At 59.7% G+C, this 24150-nt stretch overlaps 2 protein-coding genes across 8 annotated transcripts in view; one reads left to right on the top strand and one right to left on the bottom strand.

Annotated features, from left to right (window-relative positions):
* UIMC1 (ubiquitin interaction motif containing 1) overlaps positions 1-2231 on the bottom strand; it is a 39595-nt gene extending 37364 nt beyond the window's left edge. For 4 of the 6 annotated variants that reach the window (XM_075766845.1, XM_075766849.1, XM_075766848.1 and 1 more), the window contains exon 1: positions 1619-1809. The gene's annotated coding sequence lies outside the window, so the exon portion shown is untranslated. Of the gene's footprint in view, positions 1-1618; positions 1810-2098 lie in introns of those variants that run through there. The other 2 variants (XM_075766847.1, XM_075766846.1) reach the window with 2 other exon arrangements.
* FGFR4 (fibroblast growth factor receptor 4) lies at positions 1447-24150 on the top strand. 2 transcript variants are annotated; one of them, XM_075766853.1, is made up of 22 exons: positions 1447-1604; positions 2025-2029; positions 2582-2685; positions 2776-2871; positions 3893-4043; positions 5641-5880; positions 18915-19184; positions 19293-19382; positions 19540-19706; positions 19796-19919; positions 20215-20405; positions 20522-20660; positions 20745-20938; positions 21183-21328; positions 21571-21692; positions 21792-21902; positions 22057-22247; positions 22625-22747; positions 22827-22897; positions 23183-23320; positions 23390-23495; positions 23585-24150. In XM_075766853.1, the coding sequence occupies exons 1-22, from the start codon at positions 1540-1542 to the stop codon at positions 23729-23731; spliced, it is 2991 nt and encodes a 996-aa protein (XP_075622968.1). In that variant the 5' UTR covers positions 1447-1539; the 3' UTR covers positions 23732-24150. The 2 variants fall into 2 exon arrangements, with proteins under 2 accessions (XP_075622968.1, XP_075622967.1); XM_075766852.1 differs by lacking the exons at positions 1447-1604; positions 2025-2029; positions 2582-2685; ... (1 more) ...; positions 3893-4043; positions 5641-5880 and adding exons at positions 17237-17439; positions 17822-17927.

Raw genomic sequence — 24150 nt, 5'->3', positions numbered from 1 at the left:
TATTTTGCTTTTAGCACTCTTGGAAAGGACAGTTGCTAGTACCCGAGGTGACGATACCTGCTTTCAGGCTCAGCAAAAAAGGCCAAAGACTGAATTATCTAAAACTATCTTTGCAGTTTGGCTCACGGACGCATTTTCCAGGCTTTTTTCCAACTCTGAATTTAAGAAAATTTCTTTGTAAATGATCTGACAGCAAAGGTGACCTCCTGACAAGGGACTCACACATGCCACGCTTCTCCAGTCACATTTTTAGGGATATCCTTGAAGATCCCCAACTTGTGATTATTTGTCATTTTCCCTCTCATCTATCATTTTGATGAATCAGAAAGCAATTACCGACAGAATAATTCTAAATCTTGACACTGCAGCTACAGACCTGCCAAGCTGTGACAGCTTGAAAAATGCTTGAAAATGAAGCCAAAAATGAATGACTCTCATCCCCGGATGAATTTCTGAGCCATTTGAGACACAGGCTGTCGCTTTGTAAACAACTCCCCCCACCTCAGGAAGAAGAGGCACGATGCTCCCCGGCAGCACTGCAAAGCAGCTCTGCGTTCACGCAGGTCAGCGCCGCACACCTCCTTGGAAATACCATCTCCGGACCCTTGGCTCGACCCAGTACGCATGGCCCAGCTGATGCTCTGCAACCGGCACGACGTGAGGGGTCACAGCACCCCCGGGGGGAGAGGAATCATTGATGGATTTATCCGTTTACAGAGCTGGTTCTTCACAAGAAGGGACACAGGGACCGCAGAGGCCACGCACACCCAAGCGTTGTGCATCTGCAAACGCCGCCAACTTCCGCAGGAGATGCTAAATGCTCGGCTTTCCCCATAGCCCAGCCCAAGCAAGTCCCACATGCAACACCTCTCCCTCCTCCAAGGACAGGCCCTGCATGGGGAGAGAGCAACCCTCTCCCCAGCACCCATCCCAGGTCCTCCCATTCCCTTCCCAACCCACTTGCCCTCGGGCTTGGAGGGCACTTCAGGGACACTGACAGGGTCAGGGCTACTCAAACAGCATCACCCTGGGGAGCAAGCATGGGGGGGTCCCTGGTGGGATGGGGGGGTGAAGTGGGGAGGAAGGGGAGCAGCCATAGGTGGGGTAAATCAAGGGGAGAGTGCTGGGGCTGCCCCAGGAGAAGGGGAGGGAGCCAGCCCTGGCGGGGGGGGAGCAGGAGCCAGCCCCAGGGCCTAACCTGGGGCCTAACCCAACCCCACTCTGGGGGGTGGGTTTCGGGGTGCCCTCCTCGGGGGACTGATCTGGGTGAGGAGTTCAGGGTGTCCCCAGGGGAAGAGGCACAGTACCTGGGTCCCCTCCAGGGCAAGGGACTGGGGAACAGCCCTCGAGGGAGATGAGACCGGCTGTCCCTTCCCCGCAGGGGACAGGGCTGGCGCTGGGGGGGGGGGGGGGGGGGCCGGTCCCCGGATCACCTGGGGCGGCGACCGCTGGGCATGCCCGGGGGGTCAGCCCTGGAGCTGGCCCGGGGGAGGAGAGCCGGCAGGGGTTCGGCCGCCGGCCCCGGGAGCCCCGCGGAGGATGGGCCCCAGGCGAGCCCCGGGGCAGCGGGCCCGGCGCGGAGCGATGCGGCAGGCCCCCGCGGGGCACAGGTACTCACCGGGCCCGGGCCTCTCGCGGGCCGGCGCCCCGCCCCCGCCGGGCCACCCCGTTGCGCGGCGACAGGCGGCGGCGGCGCTGCCTCCCCGCCGGGCCGCCCCGCCGCGCCGGCCCCGGTCGGCGGGTCTCTCACCCGCACTCAAGTTGGCGGCGGCGGCCTCATTGCCCTCACCCAAGATGGCGGCGGCGGCTTCGCGGCGCGTCACGCGGCCGGCGCGGGGGGGGTGGGGTGGGGTGGGGAGGGTGGGAGTGTGAAGCAGGCGGCGCCATGTCGCAGGCGGGCGAGCGACGAGCCTGGCGCTGAGGGGCCCGCGGGTCCCGACGCCTCGTCCTGAGGCGCTGCGGGAGATGCCGGCACTGTCGCCATTTTCTCAGCCCGGTGCCGGCGCTGCGGGTAGGGCAGCGAGCACCGGTTTCCCGGGAGGAGGCGAGCGCGGTGGGGGGCGCCCTCAACCCCCTACTTGCGGCGAAGCCTCGGTACCTCAAAAATGACCCCTGCGCTTAACGCTGTCGCCGCAACAACCGCTGTGTCCTTTAAACACCCACAAAGACCAGGGCCCGCGGGGTCGGCGGCGAGCGGGTTCAGGGATCCGCCGGCCCCCGCCGCCTTGCCCACAACTGACATGGCCGCCGCTGCCGCCTCCGTTCGCGGGCACGTGAGGACGCGCGGAGCTCTCGCGGGAGGCCACCCCGCCGTTGCTAGGCGCTGGGGGGGCGCGCGGGCGGCTCTCGCGAGAGCGGCGGGAGGCGGAGGGGGGCGGGGCTGGCGGCGGCGGCGATGGCGGACGGGGCGGGTAGCAACGGGGACGCCGCGGGGCTGCCGGTGGGCAAGGAGGCAGGTGAGGAGCCGCGGGGCGAGGGAAGGGAGGAGCGGGGGGGGGGGGGCTGGGGGGACGGCCGGGCTCCGTGAGGTGCGGCGCGGCCTGGTCGGGCCGCTGACGCCCCGGTTGCGTCTCCCCCGCAGTGGACCGCCTGATCCGGGAGAACGGGCACATCTTCACCGAGGCCCAGTGCAAGGTGTGCAGCGCCCTGCTCATCTCCGAGTCCCAGAGGCTGGCCCACTACCAGGTAGGGAGCGGGAAGCCCCTGCCGTCCGGCACCGGGCACCGCGGGGCACTGAGCAGCGGGTCAGGGCGGGTTTCTCTCTGCTTTCTCCAGAGCAAGAAGCACGCCAACAAGGTGAGGCGGTACCTGTCCATCCACGGCGGAGAGGAGCTCGCCCCCGGGAAGAAGATGAAGCTGGATGCGAAGCAGGTGAGAGGAGAGCGTTAGAGCTCTTCAGGTCTAAACGCTGCGGAGCAGGACCTTAAGGGTGTTGTATGGCCTGGGCGCCTTAACGAGTGAATGAAGAGAACGCACTCGGAAAGGGCGTTGTGAGAACTGAAGAGCTCGATGGCAGGTGTGGTGCCAGGCCTCCGCTCAGCGAGCACAGTTCCTGCTGCCCTTCCCAATTAAACAGTCTCCATGAGTATGTCTTCCCTGTTTAAAGAAACGCAGATTGCCTTTTATCGATAGTCTTGCTTGAAAGGACAGGGAAAGTGAACAGGAGCAACAACATGTCAGGAATATAATTTCATAACCTCTGCTCTCACAGAGGGCACACTCGGTTGACCATCTACTGGAATTCTCTTTCAAGGACGATCCTTGGTTTACTTATTTAGGTTTCCTCAGCTGGTAGCTGGAGCCTGTTGGTCGGTAAAGGCACCACGTTCCACTTGGCCATCTGTCTGCCCCGTGACTCATTTGGGAAACAGATTCTACTTTTATGATTGCTTCAGCTTTAATCCCTAACTCCTCAACATTTGTGGTGACAGAGTGGGTGATAAAGGCGGATGCCTTCTCATACAGTGTTAGGTATAGAGATGACCGCTGCTGTCTGCTCTGTTGGCATCGCGTTGCAGATGACCCAGCTGATGGCGATGTTCAAGTTGCTCGGTTCACACCTTGAAGAGCAAAAGGCTGCCTGTTCCAGTTCTGACAGCGACTCAGTTAACCTTGTTCTTAACCCATACAGGCCAGGGCTGCCCCTCTGCCCAAAGCAGTTCACTAACATTAAAAAAAGTAATCTGGTGCAAGAACACTCTCCAATAAAAGAGAGGATGATGCTGCATCACGGAAGTCCTACTCAGTCACACTTTTTCACCCAAATGTCTCTGATTACCTTGTATTCGTAGACACCCAAGCCTTAGTGTTTCTTCTCATAACCAGAAGGTTGGACGAGGTGACCTGCAAGGTCCCTGCCAGCCTCAGATGCTCTGCACTTCTGTGTGAACAGGACAGCAAGCAGGAAGGCAGCAGTGGGGAAGACAGAAACAAGTGTTGTCCCATCTGCAACATGACCTTTTCCTCTCCGGCCGTGGCAACATCTCATTACTTGGGCAAGACTCACGCCAAGAACATGAAGCAGCAGTCCCCCAAAGTGGAAGGTATGACTCTGCAGCACCTTCGTGTTGTACTGAGGGGCTCTTCAAGCAATGAAAAAGTTGAGAGGTTCATTAGACCCCAAGTGTAAGCTCCTGTGAGGATGTGTGTACCCTTTTCTATGAAACAGAGTAAGCCGGCAGTGCACCTCAGTGCCTCTCTCAGCAGCCTGCTCAGTGGGCTGGCATTGGCTAAAAGTTACATGGGTTTTTGTTTTGCTTTGTTCTGGAGAAACACAGCTTGCAGCAGCATTTTACCTGTCCCTGCACGCAGGGACCAGGGGAGAGCCACTCTTCAGGGAGCGTGACGTTAAGCTGTGGAAATGCCTGACACGGGATATGATGCTCGCTAAGAGCTTACAGGGACTGAAGTGACTGGTGAAACTCTGATACGGCAAATTCGTCAGGGTTGCTCAACTACAAATATGTAGCCTCTGAGGTTCAGGGACTCATGAGCTGCAGATAGCTGGGGATTGGGAGAGTGTAGCTGGGAAGCATCAGTGTGTGCTCGTCCCGACCTTGTGCTTTCCCAAAGCACTTGCTGTTGACTGCTGTCGTGATGGGATACAGTCCAGGTCAACCTCGAGTCCGACCTGATGTGTGTCCCATCCCTTTGCTAGCCAACAGAAAGGCTCAGTGGGTGGAGAGGCAGACCAGACCATCTTTCCAGGGTGGGTAGGGGCAGCCTAGAGCCTGGGGTACTGTAGCTGGTCGGGATGGAGGGAAAATGCAGCCTTTGAGTGTACCTGAGGATGGCAGCTTGGGCTAGCTCCAAGCTGGGATCTTCCAGGCAGAAACTGAGAGTCCCAGGGTGTCTTCACGGCTTTGCTGGGTTGTGTCTGCACAGCGAAGCCAGCTCGAGAGTCAGGGTGGCCTGTGGGACGTTTTTGTTCTTTGAAGCCCTTGGTTTTGGGTATGAGAAGAGCTTTCATGAAGGGGTGGATGTACGCATGAGCGGTCTGGTGCGCAGCTGCCGTTTCGGCCTGAGATGAGCTCTCTGGTCCTTAGAAGGTTCCTCCCTCTGATGTTTGGTACCCGGTAATGAGAGGGTGCAGGTTTCTCCATCAGACAGGAAAGCTGCTTCTCTGTGTGGAATCACTCCATCAGACCTAGTCCTGTTCATGCTATTTCTCAGGCACGACTCATCGTGACTTCAGTTCAGGATCAAGTGTTTCCAGAAACCACCTGCCTTTGCTGCGCAGGGGGTTGTACTCGCATTCTAGCTGCCTCCCTTTTTCTTTTCCTGGGTGATGATAATTGCAGGTGGAAGCTCGTTCATGTCCAGTGTTTCTTGAATAGGGCCATGCTTTGTTAACTCCACTAAGGGGAAATATGCAAATCTGTTGGGTGTTTTTTTTAACCCTGGAAGATTTTCTGGCCTACTCTGACTTGCCTACTCTTACCACACACCTTTCAATTCTGTAGTGTTAAGGGAAGAGGTAGGAGCAACATGAATTTATCTAGATGTCTTAACATTTTCTGTCTCGCTTGGGTTTCAGGTGTGTGTGTGTGGGGGGGTTTAATGCGAGTTTTGGGGAAATTAAATGACTGGGTTTTACCTCTGAGTTCTGTGACTGACCAAGAGTTTGGATTCACCCTACAGAAGCGGTGCCCCCGCAAAAACATTCTGCTACCGTCCCCACCTCTACCGTGTCTTCTAATGAAGAGAACAAGGACATTACTGACCCAGACAAGTTCTGTAGCCTCTGCCATGCCACTTTCAACAACCCCCTTATGGCAAAACAGCATTATGTAGGCAAGAAGCACAGAAAGCAGGAGACCAAACACAAGCTGATGGCACACTATGGCCGAACCCCTGATGCACCGGCATCGTCCTTCATGGGTGAGTCCTAGGCAGGCAAGTTAATAAATAGCTGAAGAGCAGGGTGGGAGAGCGACAATATGTCTTTGGACGAGAGAGTCCGTGCGGAGGGAGCAGGGGTGAATCGGTCGCGATGGGGATCTTGATGATACACCGTAAGATTAATTTGTTTGGTTTTGGAACCCCCTGGCAGCAAGAGAGGTTTTAGACTGTAGCTACTCGTGACAGGCTTTGGGTTGTGTTTTGCAATGTTGTTTAATTGAGAACGTGTCCTTTTTATTCTCTGTGCGGATAATCCAGGGATTTTGGCCAGTACTGTTTCTAGCGAGGTGGATTGCATCCAAAATGGAAGGATAAAAGTGGCATTTGATGCTTAAAAAACGTCTTCGGAGGGGACTAGCCAAAGATGGAAGAAATAGGTTTAACTGCACCTGCTGCTTCAAAGTACGTGAAAGCCAGAGAGATTTCTCCCTGAATGCCTTTCTGCCTCTGTGTGGGCACTTCCATCTGATGAACTAATGCTCTCTGGAGCAAGCAGGAATGTGAGGGGAAAAAAAAAAAAAGAGCTATTAAGGAGGAACTTTAGGCAGACAGTTAAAACTCATTTAGTTTATGATGTGCCGTTTATGAGCGCTTCTCTGTGATGAAAACCCTGGAGTCTAGTGAAAGCATTAGGAGCTCACAGTAAACTCCCTTGTTCCTCCCAACAGCCTTCTGTTGGACCAGGAAGTCTAGTACCTGCTGGATGCTTGAGGTAAATAATAAGCAGACAAATCATCTTAAAATCTTCTTCAAGGGCTTCTTTCTCTGTCATAAAAACCCACACAAGCAGAAGATTAATTATTCTAATTCTTTGCAGGCCACCTTTAGATACCGGTAGCACTTATGAGAAATGAGGCTCAATTATCCAAGTAATATTCTCTCCCACATTGCGTAGTCGTGTGGGAGATGGAAAAGGTGCTTGGTATCCAGCGTTACCCATCTGCTCTTTACCTAATTAGTGGGGCCTGATGAATGGTTCCACTTCAGCGTGACTCAGGCGCTGACAGTGGCAGGAGCCCCAGCCCAGGCAGGCTGGGTAGGTGGGCAGTGCCCTTGCCTGTGTGAGTGATGTCTCCCGGGAAATGCCAGCAGAGCCAGAGTACCTACGGACACATCTCCGCAGCACTACAGCTGTTCAGGCAATGTTTCAGAGCCTGGGCTGTGATCAGGGGCTGCTCGGATGTGATGGGCTGCAGTCGGGGATGTTTTCTCCTGCTTTCTCTGACACCCGTCCCCGTGTGCTAACAGCCATGCCTGTCCCTAAACTTCTCTCTGCTGGGATCTGTCTAGCAGCAGGTGTTCTGCTGAGCACAGCACCAAGGTGTTTGCTTAAAGTCCCTGTAGGAACCACCAGTTTGGGGTGCAGGAGTGCAGGTTGGACAACTTTGTGCACACACTTGTTGGCCAGATTTGCATCAGAGAAATCTTGACCTCGATCACACAGGGAGGCAGACCTGAGGGCTGTAGCGGCTCCTCTGGCCTTTCCTGCTCAGGTCCAGCTCTGTTTTGAGAGTTGAATGGCCCACTAGAGTCCGAAATCTCTCTGAGGTGCTGCAGCCAGGTGGGGAAATGTCTGCTACATGCTGTGTTGTGCTTCCCGCTCAGCGATTACGCTGCTCTGCACCCCTGGGGTGAGCGTCCTCTTTCTCCTTAAGGAAATGCTTTTTTTGTGAGACTCCCAGGCAGAGCCCTTCCCCGAGAAGCCAAAATTCAGGAGCACTTAACATCTTGAGGACAACTGCCAGGATTTTCCGTTAGAGACTCCTGTGCTGAGCTTTGCTGCCATGCTTGCCTGTTTGGTATCTGTGACCTCCCGAACTTTCATTCCAGCTGGAGTTGTCATGTTACACAAAACCATTGATCTGTCTGGTACAACTATTGTTGGAAACTTTTCTTTTTTTTTGCAGTTAACTGATACACTGACACTAACCAAACTGCTTGAGGATAGAGCTTAATATTCTCAGTTGGCACCTCAGCAAGGCTTAGCAGAATGCTGCATTGTGGAACTGGACGTTGTGTGTAATCTCCTCTGGCTGCTTTTTTTATTGAAACACTACAAGCTTACAAATTAAGTATCTCCCTCATTTTCTTTTAAGAAATGTACAGATCAGGAGAAGTGGGAATTTGGGAAAGAAATGGATTTGCAAAGGCAGTATAACATCAGGTTTGGTGTCCTAATGCTGAGATTTTTACTATGTCTGACATTGTGAACTGTTTATAGGAAATGTGTCCTTTCTTTGTATAAACAAACAAACCCATGTTCTGACCAGGAAAGCTTTTCTGGCTTAGCGATTCCCTCGTGGTAACTGACCAATGCCTGGTGGGTTAGTGGGATTCTGCGACCTCCCTGCCTGGTCAGGCTATCGACTTGCTATTTGTCTTTGTTTAGCAGTTGTTTGACACATCCAGTGATTGATTATCTCACTTGTTTCTACCTCAGGCACCAAGTTGTTGGCTAGCTGTGTGTGCTAACATTGATGTCTGTTTCAGCTGGGAAGGGGTACCCCTGCAGCACTTGTAACATAGTGCTGAACTCCATAGAGCAGTACCAAGCTCACATCAGTGGCTTCAAACACAAGAATCAGTAAGTAACGTTCTTGTCTAAGTGTGTTTCCAGCCTCGCTGTTCAAATCGATGGCTTAAACATAACTTAAAATGCAGTTTTGAATGCGTATTTCCAGCTCACTTGCAAGCAGAAAAACAGGGTTTGTGCAAGGTTGCTGTCTTTGTCCTGAAGCCAGCTGACTTCGGCAGCTCCCTCTGCAGACAGCTCTGGGATGCTGCTGAAGTAGAAGTGCACCGCAGTTGCTTTTGGTTCTCGATGGTTCAGTTCAGTGTGGACCTTTGCAATGAGTGCCTCCAGCCTGACACCCATTAAACACCGTTTCTCTAACAACTGAGATTTTAACTTAATTTAAGACTGGCTCAGTGGAGATCTGCTCGCTGTTCTAATCTCTCTTGAGGTTGCTTGTCTTAAAAGTTGGCATGTAGTCAGCACGCTCCAGAAACCTAGACTATATTTCTGAACTCGGTCTCACAGCTGGTGAGTTTAATAATGGCATCCCCTGCATAGATTATTAATCAGAAAAATTTAGGCTGCCAGATGATTAATCACCAAAAATATTTGTTCTGGACACTGTCAAAGTTCACCTCTCTAATTTCAAAGCCTTTGCTAAAAGAGGATCAGTAATGAGCTGTGTTGGCTAGAGAGCTTCTTACAAGAAAGAGGCATTTGGAAAGCTTACCTGAAGTAATCTCCCAGAGAGGACAGGAGGAAAACTGGGATCTCTTGTTGCCTGTCTGTGGAATAACAGCCCCATGGTCCCTTGGCTCACTGGACTACTTGATTGGAAGACATGTGCTCTGTCTGTCATCCCAGGAAAATTTCAGCTCTTGAACGGCACAACTGGATCAGTGAATGGCCAGTATCCCATTCTAGATAGATAACGTTGAGGATGTTCCCGACACACGCACGTAGATGTTCCCTTTAAGGACATGGAGGTTGTGGATGTTGTCCAAGCTTTTGCAACCACACAACTCCCTTTCAGAAAGCTGCTTCTGGATTTGGCTGTTCAGTCCCGTTCTGGGCCAGGTTCTGCAGTCTGAAGAGAGCCAGGATACTTGCTTTGTAATGGAAGCTCTTTAACAGACCTTGAGCTGTGCCATAGCTAATTGTGCCATGCTAAAGGTGTCTGTTTACACATGCGCACGGAGGGCAAGGATACACTTGGAAGCTTTTCTGGCAAGTTGTTGACTTGGCTACAGTAGGCTGTTGCTGCACTGACAGCCATGTCTGCCGAGCAGTGATTACAGCTGGCAGATTTCAGAGCACTTCTGACATTGTCTCCTTTTTTTCCTTCTCTTTTTCTCACTCCCTTCGATATCCAGGATGCCAGGAGCAGTGCCGGTTGTCGGACCGTTCCCGCCACAGCAGTACGTCCGGGAAGAGTCAACTGCCCCAGGAGGCTACAGTTATTTCAGCCAAGACTTCTAGAGCAAGTTGCAGCACTGTTCTTGGAGTTGTTGGTGGCCCAAGAACGCACATCCTTTGCCAGCCCACAATGGTTTCATTATCCCTCTGGATAAGCAAAGCCCTACCCTCCTGTATGCACCCGTTGAGCAGAACGGGGACTGAATCTGTCAGGAAAAGGATCCAGCTGGAAGAGACTTGCTAGACAGCAAATACTTCACTCCCTTAGAGTAGTTTTCATTGTGTAATTGCTTCCTGTGAAGGTGGGTGCGGTGTGAGAGGAAGTGTGTATCTGGTATAAGGAGGGTTTGGCAACAGGCTGGTAGTGGCCACCTCCTCCCTCACCAGAGCAAATAATGGATTCCTGCACTTGGAAGGCCAGCATCCCACGCTCAGAGGTGGCTTTTGCTGGAGGAGAGCTCCTAGACCGTAGCATACAGTGCTTATACAGCATGGATGGAATGCGGTGCAGGTTGTCTGGCTTTGTACATGCCTAAAATAGGGAATAACCAGTGTGGCATCTCTTTCCGTGCCTCCTCCGGTCAGGTTTGTGTGCAGACTTTCATGAGCCACTGATTGCCATCAGAGCCTTTCGCAGTTCCAGAGCTGGGTTGTTTGGGTCCGTCTGACAAGTAGTTACAACTTCTGGTGTGCAAACTGCTGCTGGTGGGAGTGGAGGGCTGCGAGAGGGGTGAGAGCTGCTGGCTCTCCAGACAGCTCAACCCTCTGCTCTGAGGATTTCCACGTGGAAGGAAGTAACTGTTTAGCCTGGTTTCCTATGGAAACAGGTGTACGTGATCATTCACCGTGTGTGTCTTTACCCTCCGTGACTTAAACCAATCTCAGCCAAACTTGGCAGCGGTGGAGATCTCCAAGATCTGAATGCAATCAGCAGAAGAAGGTAGAGCAGGGTGAGGTCATCTCTTAATTCTGTCAGGGTCTGCATGGAAGTGCAGCATTTTCCTTACTGCCATCAGAATACTGTGGGGAAGGAGGACTTTAAGGGAAAAGAGAGGGAATAAATCTAGATACAGCAGAAAACTGTAGTATAACTTGGTCAAATCGCTAGCTGGCTAAAAAGCTACAAATCCTCTGGAAACTTGCCTTCCTTAGTCCTTCATTAGAACACTGTTTGCCCAACCCCTCCCTTCAAAGTTCTTACACATTTGTACTGTCCTGGAAAAGGGATGTTGTATATTTCAAACCTGGAAATTAAGACTGCTGGTCTCTTCATGGTGCTAATGTACTAGATCTGTTAGAAAAGGCCCCAGACAGAAGGGCAAGCAGGCACCTGAGACTGCTGTGCATTTTGGGTGAGTTCTTTAGATGTTTTGCCTTAAGCTAAGGTATTGTCTGTTGTTTGGTAGCCCACCGCAAGTGTCATGTGCGTTGGGCTGGCCTCATGTTCAGTGCCAGTGCTCCAAGTTGGGCACCCCGCAGCTTTGTCCCAGCCTCCGTGGAGCTGACACTTTGCTAGTCCGTGGCGAACGTCCTGCTTTTTTTCTTCCACGGGGCAGAAGGACGCGAATGTGGCCCCTCTGTGGACTTGCGTGGCTGGTGGTGCTCCGTGGGGCTGGCAGGAGTATGGGTGGCAGCCGCGGGTGCACCGTGCTGCTGGGAGGGGCCGAGCCAAGCTGCTGCCTCCGGTTGTGTGGCCCCGGCAGCTGCCGGAGAGTGGTCTGGGGCCCTCAACTCCCAGCGTTGTGTGCCAGGGGAGCAGCTGACGCCTTTGTGGGGCTGAGAGCCGGGCTGAAGAGGCAGTTCCAAAATGTGGTGTGTGCGCTGGTCAGGTTAAGCAAGGAGAAAGAGAGCTGTTTGCTAATCTCAGTGCTTGGAGTGCCTTCCCTTCCCCACTCCAGGCTGTGCATGAGCTTTGTTTTTCTTCACCCTGCCATTTTCCCTTAGGACAGGCTCCTGCTGGTCTGGGTTTGCCTTCCTAATGTTTTCCAGTCTTGCTCCACTGCTGAGGTCTGACCTTAGTCTCCTGCTACAAGAGGGAGTCCTTTTAAACCTTGCGAGCTGATCAATGAGCAGAAAATTGCGATGAACTGAAGGAAGCATTGTGCGCCTGGTAGCCCTGGATGGCCTCCAACTCTGATCTCTGCTGCTTAGCTCTCGTCCCGCCGTACCAGGGCAGGTGCCCACTAGATGTGCTACGCGTCGACACCAAGAGGGATCCATTTCCAGCACTGCCCAGTCTGGTGTGTCACTCCTGTCTGTGTACTGACAGTTTTGCCTTCCCCTGTACACAGTGTTTATGTATCTGCTGTTTCCCTAAGGTGAAGCTCTCCAAATAGAGTGTTTATTACTACTTTTGGGTGCTGTCTCTCTGCTAGAGCCCTTCCTGGGATTTTGCCGTACTTCAAAGCAAAGAACAGGATGCAGACACCTTTGAAATACTTGGGAGGGGCAGGAGGTTTGTGTTCCCACCTGTCTTCCTCAAGGCCCTGCTCTCATCCCGCAGCACCCTGAGGTCCAGATGAAGCTGTTAAGTGCCTTCCTCCACGCTGCTCTGGCAAGTCAGTGTGGCCCTGGGCACGCCACAGTCACCACGGGGAAGATGGGACAGCCTGGGCTGGGAGGCTGCTGGCACTTCTGCAAGCTGCTGTGCAGCTGGTGCCGAAAATATCCATGACTGCCGCAAGATGCTGGGCTGTTCTCTGGCACTGCTATGGCAGCACAGGAGTGGCATCGTGATGGGCGTGCTCCGCTGCTGTCTGTTCAAGGGCAGCTCGCTTGCTGAGGTGGGCTCAGGTGCCTGGCACCGGCTGTCCCACTCCTCTGTGGGCAGAGCTGTGGCAGAGTGCAGGAGACCAGTGTCCCCAGGAGCAGTGCAGGGTCTTGTGCTGGCATCGAAGGTAGTAGGGCCATCGGCCATGCAGGTAGTGCTGGGAGAAATGGGCTGTGTCTGCCTTCCGTGGCGCGCAGCTCTGCCGGGGCAGCATGCCTGCCGCTGCCAGCCTGTCCCTCAGTGACCTCTTCCCCTCCTCACAGCAGGACTGTGGCATGTCTGGCAGCTCCCGGCCCTTCCGCGGGTGCAGGCGCTCCCCGGGGCAGGTGCAGGGGAGGAGGCAGCGGCTGCAGGGCTGCCTATACCCCTGGCACATCCTCTTCCCCAGCGGCAGGATGGCTGGCAGCAGCTGTGCCAGGGAAGCCACAACCAGGTGGCCCTGCCAGCCATGCTGGGGGCTGCAGTGCCCAGGGCGGGTCCATGCTGGCCCCATCCCTGTGCTCCAAGCACGGATCATGTGAGTGCCAAAACCACTGGTGTCCCCGCTCTGCTGGCTGCTCGTCCTGCTGCTGCGCTGCTCTTGGGGGGTCCCAGCACCCGTGGGCATCCCCGGGTGTGACAGGAGGGGAGCTGGAGCCTGGATGTGAGGCCAGAGCCACCCACATGCCAGGGGAGGCTGAGGATGGAGGATGGAGCGTGGCTCTTGTCCCCAGGCTGTGCCCTGGTGCTGGCATGCTGCCGGCCCCGTGCCCCTGTCCGGCTGTGCCCACGGCTGCCCAGTCCTGCTCCTCCCTGCTGGGGCCTCTGCGGGCAGCACCTCGCCAGGCTGGGGCTCTGGCTGCCTGCGCCAGGCCAAGTCCCAGTGCCTTCCGGGCTGGCAGGCGTGGCACAGGGCACGGAGCCACCCGCCAGCCACGTCCCTTGCGGAGGCGCTGCCGTCCCCTGCCCGTGCTGCAGCCAGCTCCGTGGAGCCTGCCGGTCTGAGGAGCCGGCTGCTCCTCCGGCAGCGCATGGGGCTGGGCCCTGGGTGTCCCCTCAGCTGGGGGGAGCACAGCCCCGGCCGCAGCCTCAACCGCTGCCATCCCTCGTGGCCCTGCTGGCTCCAGCAAGTAAATCAGGTGCAGATGTGGAAGCAATGCCGGGCGCCTGCTTGCAATTAGGGACTGGGAGCATCAGGGTGGCCCCGTTTCTGCCTCGCAGCCCCCTGCCGCACCACTCCAAGGAGGAGCCCCCATGCCCCATGGGGGACAGGGCTCACGGGCAAAGCTCCCACTTGCTCGGCCCCCATATGGGCACCATTGTGCCTAGCTCAGTGCATGGCATGTGCCACGTGCGCAAGGGGAGCGGCGCCCATCCTGGCCCCATGCACCCCGTTCTTTGTGCCAGCTGCAGCCCTGGTGGTACCCAGCATGGCCAGGCAGGGGCAGCAGGGCTGCAGCAGGGACGAGGCATGGCGCTGCCCGCTCTGTGCTGCCAGGCCAGCCCCAGCCCCATGTGGTCCCAGCTCAGCCCTCGGTGCCTGAATCTGTGGGTGCTCCTGTGCCGCGCTGGGGGCTTGGCCTAAGCCCGGGGCCCTGATGTCCCCGTCCTGTAGCCCCCACACTGGGCCCCACATTCTCAGGGCCCCAGAGGGAGCAGCAGGTTCATGTTTGCCAAGTTCTGCCTGGTTAAACCGTAACTGGGACAGGTTGCTCCGTTGGTCCCTCCCTGCCTGAGATAAGGATGGGCAGGCAAGACCGGGGCCTGGTGGGGAGCGCTGCCCCGAGTCTGGCTGCGTGCGGCCCCAGTGGAGCGTCCTGCCCGGCCTGGGGTGGGCTGCCTGCCCCTCTGGCTTGGCCCCTGCCCGCCTCCGCAGGTCCCTGCTGATACAAGGGCAGCGGGTTGTGGCTGAGGCTGGAAGCTGCCGTGTGTCAAGGCTGGCAGGGCTGGATGGAGTCGGGATCCCTTGTGCTGGGGCAGCCCAGGACCCCTGCGCTGTCGGGTTGGCACAGTGCAGGGGGGGTTCACATAGCCCTGGCATGTGGCATGAGCTTGCTTGGTCTCAGCCCCCAGACTCCGTGCATGGACGGGGTATGGGGAGCTGCGCAGCCTGTGCCCCAAACAACAGCCGTTCAGGGGAGGCCAAGAGAAACTTCCAGGAGGAAAGAGCCCCCCGGGCTCCGGCCCCCCAGGAGCCACTGTGCTGTGCGCACTCACGCTGGCCGCAGGTGCCACCGCAGCGGGAGCGGCAGCGAGTGCTGGGGCCAGGCACAAGGGGCGGCTGTGTTCCCGCAGCCCCGGCTGCCTTCCAAGAGCAATATTGTTGGCACCAGGCAGGCTCCCTGCGCCGGCAGCGAATACACGGGCCTTTCATGAGGGGAGTGGGGATGATTTACTGCCTGGGGGAAGGGGCAGGGGCGGGAGGATGGAGCCCCAGCATGCCGGGCCCGGCACCCAGCCCCTCATGTGTGTGCTCACTGCCGTGGGGCTCCGCACGCATGAGCGAGGCCGAGGGTCTGGCCGCAGAGTCACCTCTCCTCAGTTGGGCATGGGGCAGAGCGGGTTCCCCTGCCCCATCTGCACTGTGCCTACCCCCTCGCTGCCCCGTCTGCAGGGCCCTGGGGATGCCCTCCCTCCCTGGGCACCCTGCTGCATCTGAGCTCCCACACTCTCTCTGCGGCTCGGTGGCTGGGAAACACACATCCCTTGCTGTGCTGCAGCTGATGGGAGCAGCCCAGGGAGTTGGGGGGGACAGGGACAGCAAAGGAGGGTGGTGGGGCAGGGGTACACTCATAGCATGGAGTGCTGGTGCTGGCACAAACCCCCCTTGTTGAGCTGCTGGTGTGGCGGAGGCTGTGGTGGTGCTGCTGGCAGCGGGCAGCAGGCGGTGGGGCTGCGCTGCCGTGAAGGGCTTTTTGTTTGCCGTCAGTTGCTGTTATAAATCAAGCCAGGCAGCCTGACCCCCGGCCCAGCACTGCTCCATGGCAGGGAGGGGACCGGCTCCCAGCCGCCCACAGCACAGCCCCTCAGTGCCCCAGCCTGCCCCGGCATCGCCTGGCCTGGCAGGGATGCTTGGCGTGACGCGGGGCGAGGTGCCAGCACTGGTCCCCTTGCCCTGCTCCCACCGGGCACCGTGCACAGCAGTGGGGGACCTGGTCGGGATATGGGGGGGGTGTCTCCATGCCCATCCCAGGCTGTGGCTCCCCCAAGTCCCAGCTTTCCCCCAGCATTCCCGGTGCTGGGAACAACCACTTCTCTCTGGTTTTAATTTGGTTTCGGTTCGAATCGAGTGGAACCCAACGTTTTTCTGTGCTTCCGGCACACTGCGAGCTCTGCAGAGGCGGCTGCTGCTCCGTGAAATTGATGTTCTCATCCGCTTCACGCGCCGGCAGGAATGAACAGCTGCCGGGGGCTGCTGGCCCCAGGGACTGCTCTGTGTGCCCCTGTGCCACATGGGGGACCAGCACCCCAGGGTGGGGACCAGCACCCTGGGTGGGGAGCAGCATGGGGTGGACGGCGCTGTAGGAGATTGTAGCACCAACCAGCCCTTGCAGTGAAACCGTGTCATGCTGGAAGTTGCTGGTTTCGCATGTCAGAGCAGCGTGGACAAAGCTGTGCCCTGGCCCTGGTGGCATGGCCCTGCAGGGTGGGAGTGACAGTGACAACCATGCCCTGCTTGCACAACCTCAGCATCCATGCTGAGCATGGGCAAGGCTGCTGGAAAGCAGAAAGATGGCAAAGCAGAGAGAGATGCAGTGAGGGAGAGCGGCTCTGGGACCGGATCCTGCCCATGTGCTGGGAGTCCCTTCTGTCCCCTCTCACTGGCAGCAGGATGCTCAGGGGAAGCTGCCTGGGGACCATCTCTGCTCAAACGGCCTGAGGCTGGGCTTCCTCCAGTGCCCAGGGGCCCTGCGTGAGAGGGCAGGCAGTGGGGCCTGGGCACGGTGGGGTCTGCCCGCCCCGGTGCAGGCAGCAGCTCGGGGAAAGCAAAGGCGAAGTGTTTATGGGTCGGATTAGGGCCACTCCAGCCCTGGCTCGCAGCCTCGTGGTGTTTTACGACGCTCGGTTATGGGCTCCTAATGAGGGTCACAGCCGCTTTATGGTACCGGCAGCGATAACGCCGCAACTAATTGCGGCGCAATTAGCGAACGGGCTCCCGGGCACCCAGCAACGCGCAGCGCCCAGCCCCGGCCAGGGCCACCCCCCGGGGTGGGTACCGCTGCCCTGGAGCCCTTGGCATCTCCGGGGCCGGGGTGCGTCCCTGCTCCCCGCAATCCCCCACCGCCCGATGTGCTGCTCCCGACACGGGGGCCCAACATGTGGGGGTCTCCCTGGGGGGCGGTGGAAGGGAGCAGCCCCGGGTGTTTCGCAGCCCCACGCGTTCCCCACCCGTGGGGCGGTGTTGCGGCGGAGGGGCCGTGCGAGGGGGGGATGCCCAAGGGCCGCCCCTCGCTGCTGGCGGGCGCCGAGGGGGGGGGGCCGGTGCCGACCCCCCACCCTCAGCTCGGCGGCGGGTCGGTTTGCAAAGGAGCCGGCGGCCGGCGGAGCGGGGCCGGTTGCAGCAGCAGCGACTCGGGGCCGGTCCCCCGCCGCCCCCCCCCCTCCCAGCGCTCCGGGCGGGGCGGGCGGCGCCGCTGTAACCCGAGCGCGCCCCTACAAAGTGCCCGCGCCCGCCGCGGCGGCGGCAGAGCGGGGCCGGAGCGAGCCCGGAGCCGGAGCCCGGAGCCACCCCGAGCCCAGCCCGCCATGGGGCCGCGGTGCGGGGCGCGGCGGCGCTGAGCCCGCCGGCCCCCGGACTTTGCCCGGGCCCTCTCCGCGCTGCGCGGGCGGCTCCGCCGAGGGAAGCCCGACACCGCCGGTAACGCCGCCGCCCGCGACCCCCGCCCAAGGGACATCCCCCCTCCCGGACCCCCTCCCCAGGACCCCCTCCTCCCTGGGATCCCCCTCACCCCCGGACCCCCCCCCAGCCCCTGCAGCCCCCCGGTGCCCCGTTAACCTCCCCCAGCGCCCTGGCCAGGCTGCGCCTGGCTGGAGGGGTCGAGTCCCTGCGGCCAACCCCTTTCCCCCCACCCGTCTTCTCCCCCCTCCCCGAGCGTGCCCTGGGGACCCCGCACCACTGCCCCACGGTGCCCCTGGACCGGCCACCCCCTCCCTGCCGGCGGGTCCCTGCCTGGCCAGGGCAGCGCGTGGGAGGGAGCTGCCTGCCCGGTCCGCTCACCCTGGCCCTGCCTGTCCCGCAGGGTGGGAGCCGCCGCGCCAGAGGGGCCTGGAAGATGCGGCCCCTCTTGCAGGTCCTGGTGGGGCTGCTGCTGGCGGCTGCTGCCCGGGGCAGGGCCGTGGAGCCAGGTACGACTGCGGGGGGATGAAAGGGGGCTTGGGAGCGGTGGGGAGGGGGGGCTTGCTTTCTGAGCGCCGACCCCCAGCTGGGCAGTGAGCCCCTGGGACTGCGGGGTGCTCACCCTGGGCACGCAGCCCCACAGCTCCGACTGCGGCGCTGGGCTGGTGGGAGCTGGGGTCACCCGTCCGGCTGGGGCATGGCACTGGGAGGCCAGCATCTCCATCACCGGGTTAAGAGGTGTGGAGGCTGGAAGGAGCAGAGTGGCTCCGCGCAGGCTGTCCGTGCGGTACGGGGGCTCAGCTTGCTTGGTGGACGTGCGTGGCAGAGCAGGATGGCGTGAACGCTGTGGGCTGTGGGAGTCATGTGTGGCTCGCAATCCGTGCCTCTTAGTGGTGGGTACAGGAGAAGCACGTGTCCCAGGGGAGCAGAAGCACAGCTGGCCCACATTCCCCCTGTGATGGCCATGCAGAGGGCTGGGGACGCATGTGTGTCCCCCAGGCCCCTGCACACAGGCAGTCAGGCTGTGGCGGGTATTGCTGCACTGGTGGTTGGGTTGTTTCTGCCCTCCGTGTGCACATGCCTGGTGCCAGCCACCAGCCGGCAGGGCACCGCTGCCCTGGGGCCAGCCAGGGCTGGGGAGCCCGGCCATGCCTGGGGCATGCAGAGGTCTGACGGTGAGTGGCTGGGAGGGTTTGGTGCCCTCATTTCGGTGCTGTGTTCGGTGAGGCGGGACAGGCTCAGGCACCCTGTGCCACTGGGAGCGGCCTCTGCGGAAGGACGGTGGCATGTGTGGCCTTGGACGGGGACATGCCGATGGGGAAGTTGCGTCCCTGCACCCCAGGGCAGAGTCCAGCTCTCGCCCGCCTCCAGGGCGGCAGAGCTGGGCACCGGGCCGTGCCGCACCATGTGCTCTCCGCACCAGGATGGGCGAGTGGCAGGGTCCTGCTGTCGGTGAGGGGTGAGCACTGGGGTGGGCACTCACAGTGTCTCTCCAGAGCTGTTTGAGAGCCCGCTGCTGGAGTCAGAAGAGGAACATCTCCTGCTGGACCCAGGCAACGTGCTGAAGCTGGACTGTGATGCCAACCAGAGTGGTGCCAGTGTGGTCTGGTACAAGGAGTCCCGGCCGCTTGTCCCAGGGGGTCGCATCCACCTCCGGCAGAGCCTGCTGGAGATCTCGGAGGTCGCCTACGAGGACTCAGGGGTCTACATCTGCCGGGCGCAGGGGACTGGGGAGATTCTGCGCAACTTCACCATCTCCATTGTGGGTAGGAGCCCCGGCAGTGCCCGGCTCCCCCCCGCAGGGCAGCAAAGCAGCCGCTGCCCGCCTGGCCCTGCAGGCAAGAATGTCCCTCTCAACCCATTTTCCTTTGCAGACTCGCTGGCATCAGGTGATGATGATGAAGACAGCGATGGGGACAGTCCCCACGGGGACCGAAATGAGGAGCCCGTCTACGTGCACAGAGGTCAGTGCCGCCCCGGGCAGGAGAGGGCAGCTGGGGCAGGTCCAGGATCGTGGGGCACTGCTGCCTCCCGCTCACAGCACGAGCGGCTCGGAGCAGCTCCAGCAGCCTCTGTGCTGCCTCTTGGCCCCCTCCCACTGTATGTCCCATGCCTCCCCAGCTCCTTACTGGACTCACCCGCACCGGATGGACAAGAAGCTCTATGCAGTCCCTGCAGGGAACACAGTGAAGTTTCGCTGCCCGGCCTCGGGCAGCCCCAGCCCCAGCATCCGCTGGTTCAAGAACGGGCGTGAGTTCCGGGGGGAGCACCGCATTGGGGGCATCCGGGTAAGAGCCAGGGCCCCCCCGCTGCGACCTCCCTTCCTGGGGGTCGGCTCCCCCATCACACCTCACCTCCTTGCCTTCCTCCTCTGCAGCTCCGGCACCAGCACTGGAGCCTGGTGATGGAGAGCGTGGTGCCCTCTGACCGCGGCAACTACACCTGCCTGGTGGAGAACAGGTTTGGCAGCATCCGCTACAGCTATCTCCTGGACGTGCTGGGTGAGGGCTCCTTGGTGCTGGTTCTGGCTCCCTGTTTCTCCCCGCACCTGGCAGGGGGGTCGGGGTCATGGGAAAGGGGGCAGAGGAGCCTCTGTTAGTGTCCTCTCTGCTGGTGCGGCCCGCGTGTCCTTCACACCCAAGGAACTTGGGGATGGAGACCAGGCTTGGGTGGCACCAGTCTGCTGTAGGGCCAGGGAAAGACCCTCTGTGGCTTCACAGTGGGTAGAGACGGGGGGAGAAAGGAGTCCCTGCTCTGGGCCACCGAGTTGGTGACACTGCTCTGGTGTCTGCGCAGAGAGATCGCCGCACAGGCCCATCTTGCAGGCTGGGCTGCCCGCCAACACCACGGCCCTGGTGGGCAGCGACGTGGAGTTCTTCTGCAAGGTCTACAGTGATGCCCAGCCCCACATCCAGTGGCTGAAGCACATCGAGGTGAACGGCAGCAGCTACGGTCCCGACGGGGTCCCCTACGTGCAAGTGCTCAAGGTAAAAAGGGCTGGAAGCGCCCAGGTCCCAGCTGCCCACCCCAAAGTGGTGACAAGGGGTACACAGAGCCCCCCCGAGGAGGATGGATGCTCACCATCCATCCCTCTCCCTGGCAGACTGCAGACATCAACAGCTCCGAGGTGGAGGTGCTGTACCTGCGCAATGTCTCTGCGGAGGATGCTGGCGAGTATACCTGCCTGGCGGGCAACTCCATCGGCCTCTCCTACCAGTCTGCCTGGCTCACCGTGCTGCCAGGTAGGGGTGGGCGTCCTGGGGTGGGAGCTGGTAACCCTGGCACACAGGGACCATGGGTCAGGCCGACTCATTCGCTCCCTCTAGAAGAGGAGCTGGTGCGGGAAGCTGAAGTCCCCGAGGCCAAGTACACAGACATCATCATCTACACCTCGGGCTCGCTGGCTGTGGCAATGGCCGTCATCATCGTGGTGCTGTGCCGGATGCAGACACAGTCAAGCAAGCAGCCCCTGGAACCCATGGCAGTTCATAAACTCTCCAAATTCCCGCTCATCCGACAGGTGGGTGCTGAGCTGGAGGCCTGGGGGTGCGGGGGGACCTTGGTGACCAATTGGCTCCACTAGTGCCACCTGTGCCCGTCACACCTTACCCTGCTGCCAGCCTTGGGGCTGCCCTCCCCACTGCCTCCTGCAGCTCCCTCACCCCGTTGCTCCAAGTGAGGGTCTCTCTGCAGCACCATTGGGTCTCTGCTGGGCCCCAGAGCACGGGGTGGGATGGCTGACGTCCCTTGGGCTCTCTCTGCAGTTCTCCCTGGACTCCAGCTCCTCCGGAAAGTCCAGCACGTCCCTGATGCGCGTCACTCGTCTCTCCTCCAGCTGCGCCCCGATGCTGGCTGGGGTCATGGAGCTGGACCTGCCCCTCGATGCCAAATGGGAGTTCCCCCGAGACAAGTACGGTGCTGGGCAGTGCATGGTGGGGCTGGGCCTGGGCTCTCCCAGCCGCCCTGGGGACAGCAGCATGTGGGTGACCGATGGGGATGTCTCCAGCCATCAGCAGACACCTCAGCACCGCTGTACCCCAGGGTGCTGGGACTCGGCTCAGACTGGAGAGGAGCATCCTCAGGGCCCAGCCATGCGGTGGCAGGGAGTGGGACATCCCTGCAGTCCCTCACGGTTCTGCCTGTCCCTGCCAGGCTGGTGCTGGGCAAACCCCTGGGGGAAGGCTGCTTCGGCCAGGTGGTGCGGGCAGAGGCTTATGGCATCGACAGAGACCGGCCAGACAGAGCAGTCACCGTGGCTGTGAAAATGCTGAAAGGTGATGGTTCCCCTGCCAGTGTCCCAGCACAGAGGTGGCATCAGTGCTAGGCTGCCGTGCCACCCCAGCTGGCACGGTGACATGGCCCTCCTTTCCCAGACAACGCCACGGACAAGGACCTGGCTGACCTCATATCGGAGATGGAGATGATGAAGCTCATGGATAAGCACAAGAACATCATCAACCTCCTGGGAGTCTGCACGCAGGACGGTGAGGGGACTGTGCAGGCAGGGCTTGGGCAGGGCACGGGTATGGAGCAGGAGCAGGGGATGGGGCTGTTGGGGACAGTGGCAAGCGGGACGCTGGGGTGGGACGAGGCAGGGGCTGAGCGGAGCGGGCTGAGCGGAGCGGACAACTTTCCCAGGGCCACTGTACGTGATCGTGGAGTTTGCTGCGAAGGGCAACCTGCGCGAGTACCTCCGCGCCCGCCGCCCCCCGACACCTGACTATGCTTTTGACGTCACGGCGATGCCTGAGGAGCAGCTCTCTTTCAAGGACTTGGTCTCCTGCGTCTACCAGGTGGCCCGTGGCATGGAGTACCTGGAGTCCAAACGGGTAGGGCTGGCACAGCCCACATGGGCTGCCTGTGCTTGGCACAGCCCGGGGCGGGGGGTAAGGTGGTGATGGAGGAGCTGTGTCCCCCCATTGTTCCATCTCTGAGTGGGAAGAGGGAGCCCAGCCCCTTCCCCCAGGATGTCCAGAACCTCCCAGCCACATCCAGCAAAACTCAGGGCAGTATCTCCCCAAACATGTGGGGCTTAAAGCCTCCTGCGTGTGTCCCCAGCACTGCGCCTGTTGTCAGGGGTACCAGGGGGCCGGCAGTGCCAGGGGATGTGTGGGAGGGGAGTGGTGGCTCTGGGTGTGGAGAGGGGACGCAAGGAGCTGGAGCCACCATATCACACCTCCTGCGGGCGATGCTTCCCCCTCGGCAGTGCATCCACCGTGATCTGGCTGCCCGCAACGTGCTGGTCACGGCAGAAAGCGTGATGAAGATCGCTGACTTTGGCTTGGCCAGGGATGTCCACGACATCGACTACTACAAGAAAACCAGCAATGTGAGTGGGGGGGTCTGGGAGGCAGGGACGAACACAGGGCCCCCTCGTCTGGGGCTGAACAGAGGGTTTGCTCCTGTAGGGTCGCCTGCCGGTGAAGTGGATGGCACCTGAGGCCCTGTTTGACCGTGTCTACACCCACCAGAGCGATGTGTGAGTCCTGGGGCTGCTGGGGCTGAGGATGCCGTCAGGTGTGGGATGAGGATGCTGTTGGGTGTGGGACAAAGGCAGCACCTTGGGGTTATGCACAAAGTGGAGAGTCTCCATGAGTAGGATGGGGGGTGTGCCACGGGGACAGCAGCAGGGCACATCTTCCCCAGGGGTGCTGCCACCTTCTCCCATGGCACCACAGGGTGTGGTGAGGTAAGCCAGGGCCCCACCTGCTAGGGAGTGTCCTAGGATGTGGCTGACCCCCCCCTTTGCCATGCATGATCCCAGGTGGTCCTTCGGGATCCTGATGTGGGAGATCTTCACGCTGGGGGGCTCTCCCTATCCTGGCATCCCTGTTGAGGAGCTCTTCAAGCTGCTGAAGGAGGGGCACCGCATGGACCGACCATCCAACTGCACCCACGAGCTGTGAGTACGGGCCAGGCGGCGTGGGCAGGGGCCTCGGCAAGACCCTGCTAACGCCACCTCACCCCCCAGGTACATGCTGATGCGGGAGTGCTGGCACGCCGTGCCCTCGCAGCGCCCCACCTTCAAGCAGCTCGTGGAGGGGCTGGACAAGATCCTGGCAGCCGTCTCGGAGGAGGTGAGTGGTGGGGGGGTCCGGTGGGTGGTGGGGCGGGTGGCGCCGGCGCTGATGGCACCCGGTGCTGATGACACCATCTCTCACTGCAGTACCTGGACCTCTCCATGCCCTTTGAGCAGTACTCGCCTTCCTGCGAGGACACTGCCAGCTCCTGCTCCTCCGATGACTCCGTCTTCACCCATGACCCGCTGCCGCTGGCTCCCCGCCTCTTCTCCTACCCCAGTGTGAGGACTTAAGGGCGGGCAGGGAAGGGCGATACCAAGGCCACCTCCGTTCTCGCAGGGAGCGGGTCCAGGTTCCCGCAGGTTCCCTGCTTTGCCCGATGTGAGCGGTGGGCAGGCAGGGCCCTGAGCTGCAGTGCCAGGGCAGGGTGTCCCTCTCTCCAGGCTCCATTTCAGCACTGAGCCTTCAGCCCTGGCTGAGACCTACCTGGCATTGCAGGGCAGCGGGAGCCAGAGCCTCTCCAGGGCCGGTACTGCCCGGGATGCCCTTGGCATTGCCCAGGGAGCCGGGTTTTGGCCACCGCTTTGGTGGAAGCGTCTCTGGGCGGGAGCCCTGCTGCCTGCCGGGCTCCCACTGCCTCTGTACATAGCCATAGAGATGAATATTTATGTACGTGAAATATCAAACTGATAAATTATTTTTTTGGAATAGA

Source organism: Balearica regulorum, chromosome 14, assembly GCF_011004875.1.
Source record: "Balearica regulorum gibbericeps isolate bBalReg1 chromosome 14, bBalReg1.pri, whole genome shotgun sequence".
In the NCBI taxonomy this organism is placed as follows: Eukaryota; Metazoa; Chordata; class Aves; order Gruiformes; family Gruidae; genus Balearica; species Balearica regulorum.
The sequence above is the reverse complement of the archived record's forward strand: the minus strand, read 5'-3'. Positions and strand labels throughout refer to the sequence as shown.

Bases quoted from the DNA above. Each gene is read 5' to 3' on its own strand.
- FGFR4 (XM_075766853.1), top strand. From the start codon at position 1,540: ATGGGCCCCAGGCGAGCCCCGGGGCAGCGGGCCCGGCGCGGAGCGATG. The intron at 2,686-2,775 runs GTAGGGAGCGGG...TGCTTTCTCCAG, and splicing joins AGAGGCTGGCCCACTACCAG to AGCAAGAAGCACGCCAACAA. The intron at 4,044-5,640 runs GTATGACTCTGC...TTCACCCTACAG, and splicing joins GCAGTCCCCCAAAGTGGAAG to AAGCGGTGCCCCCGCAAAAA.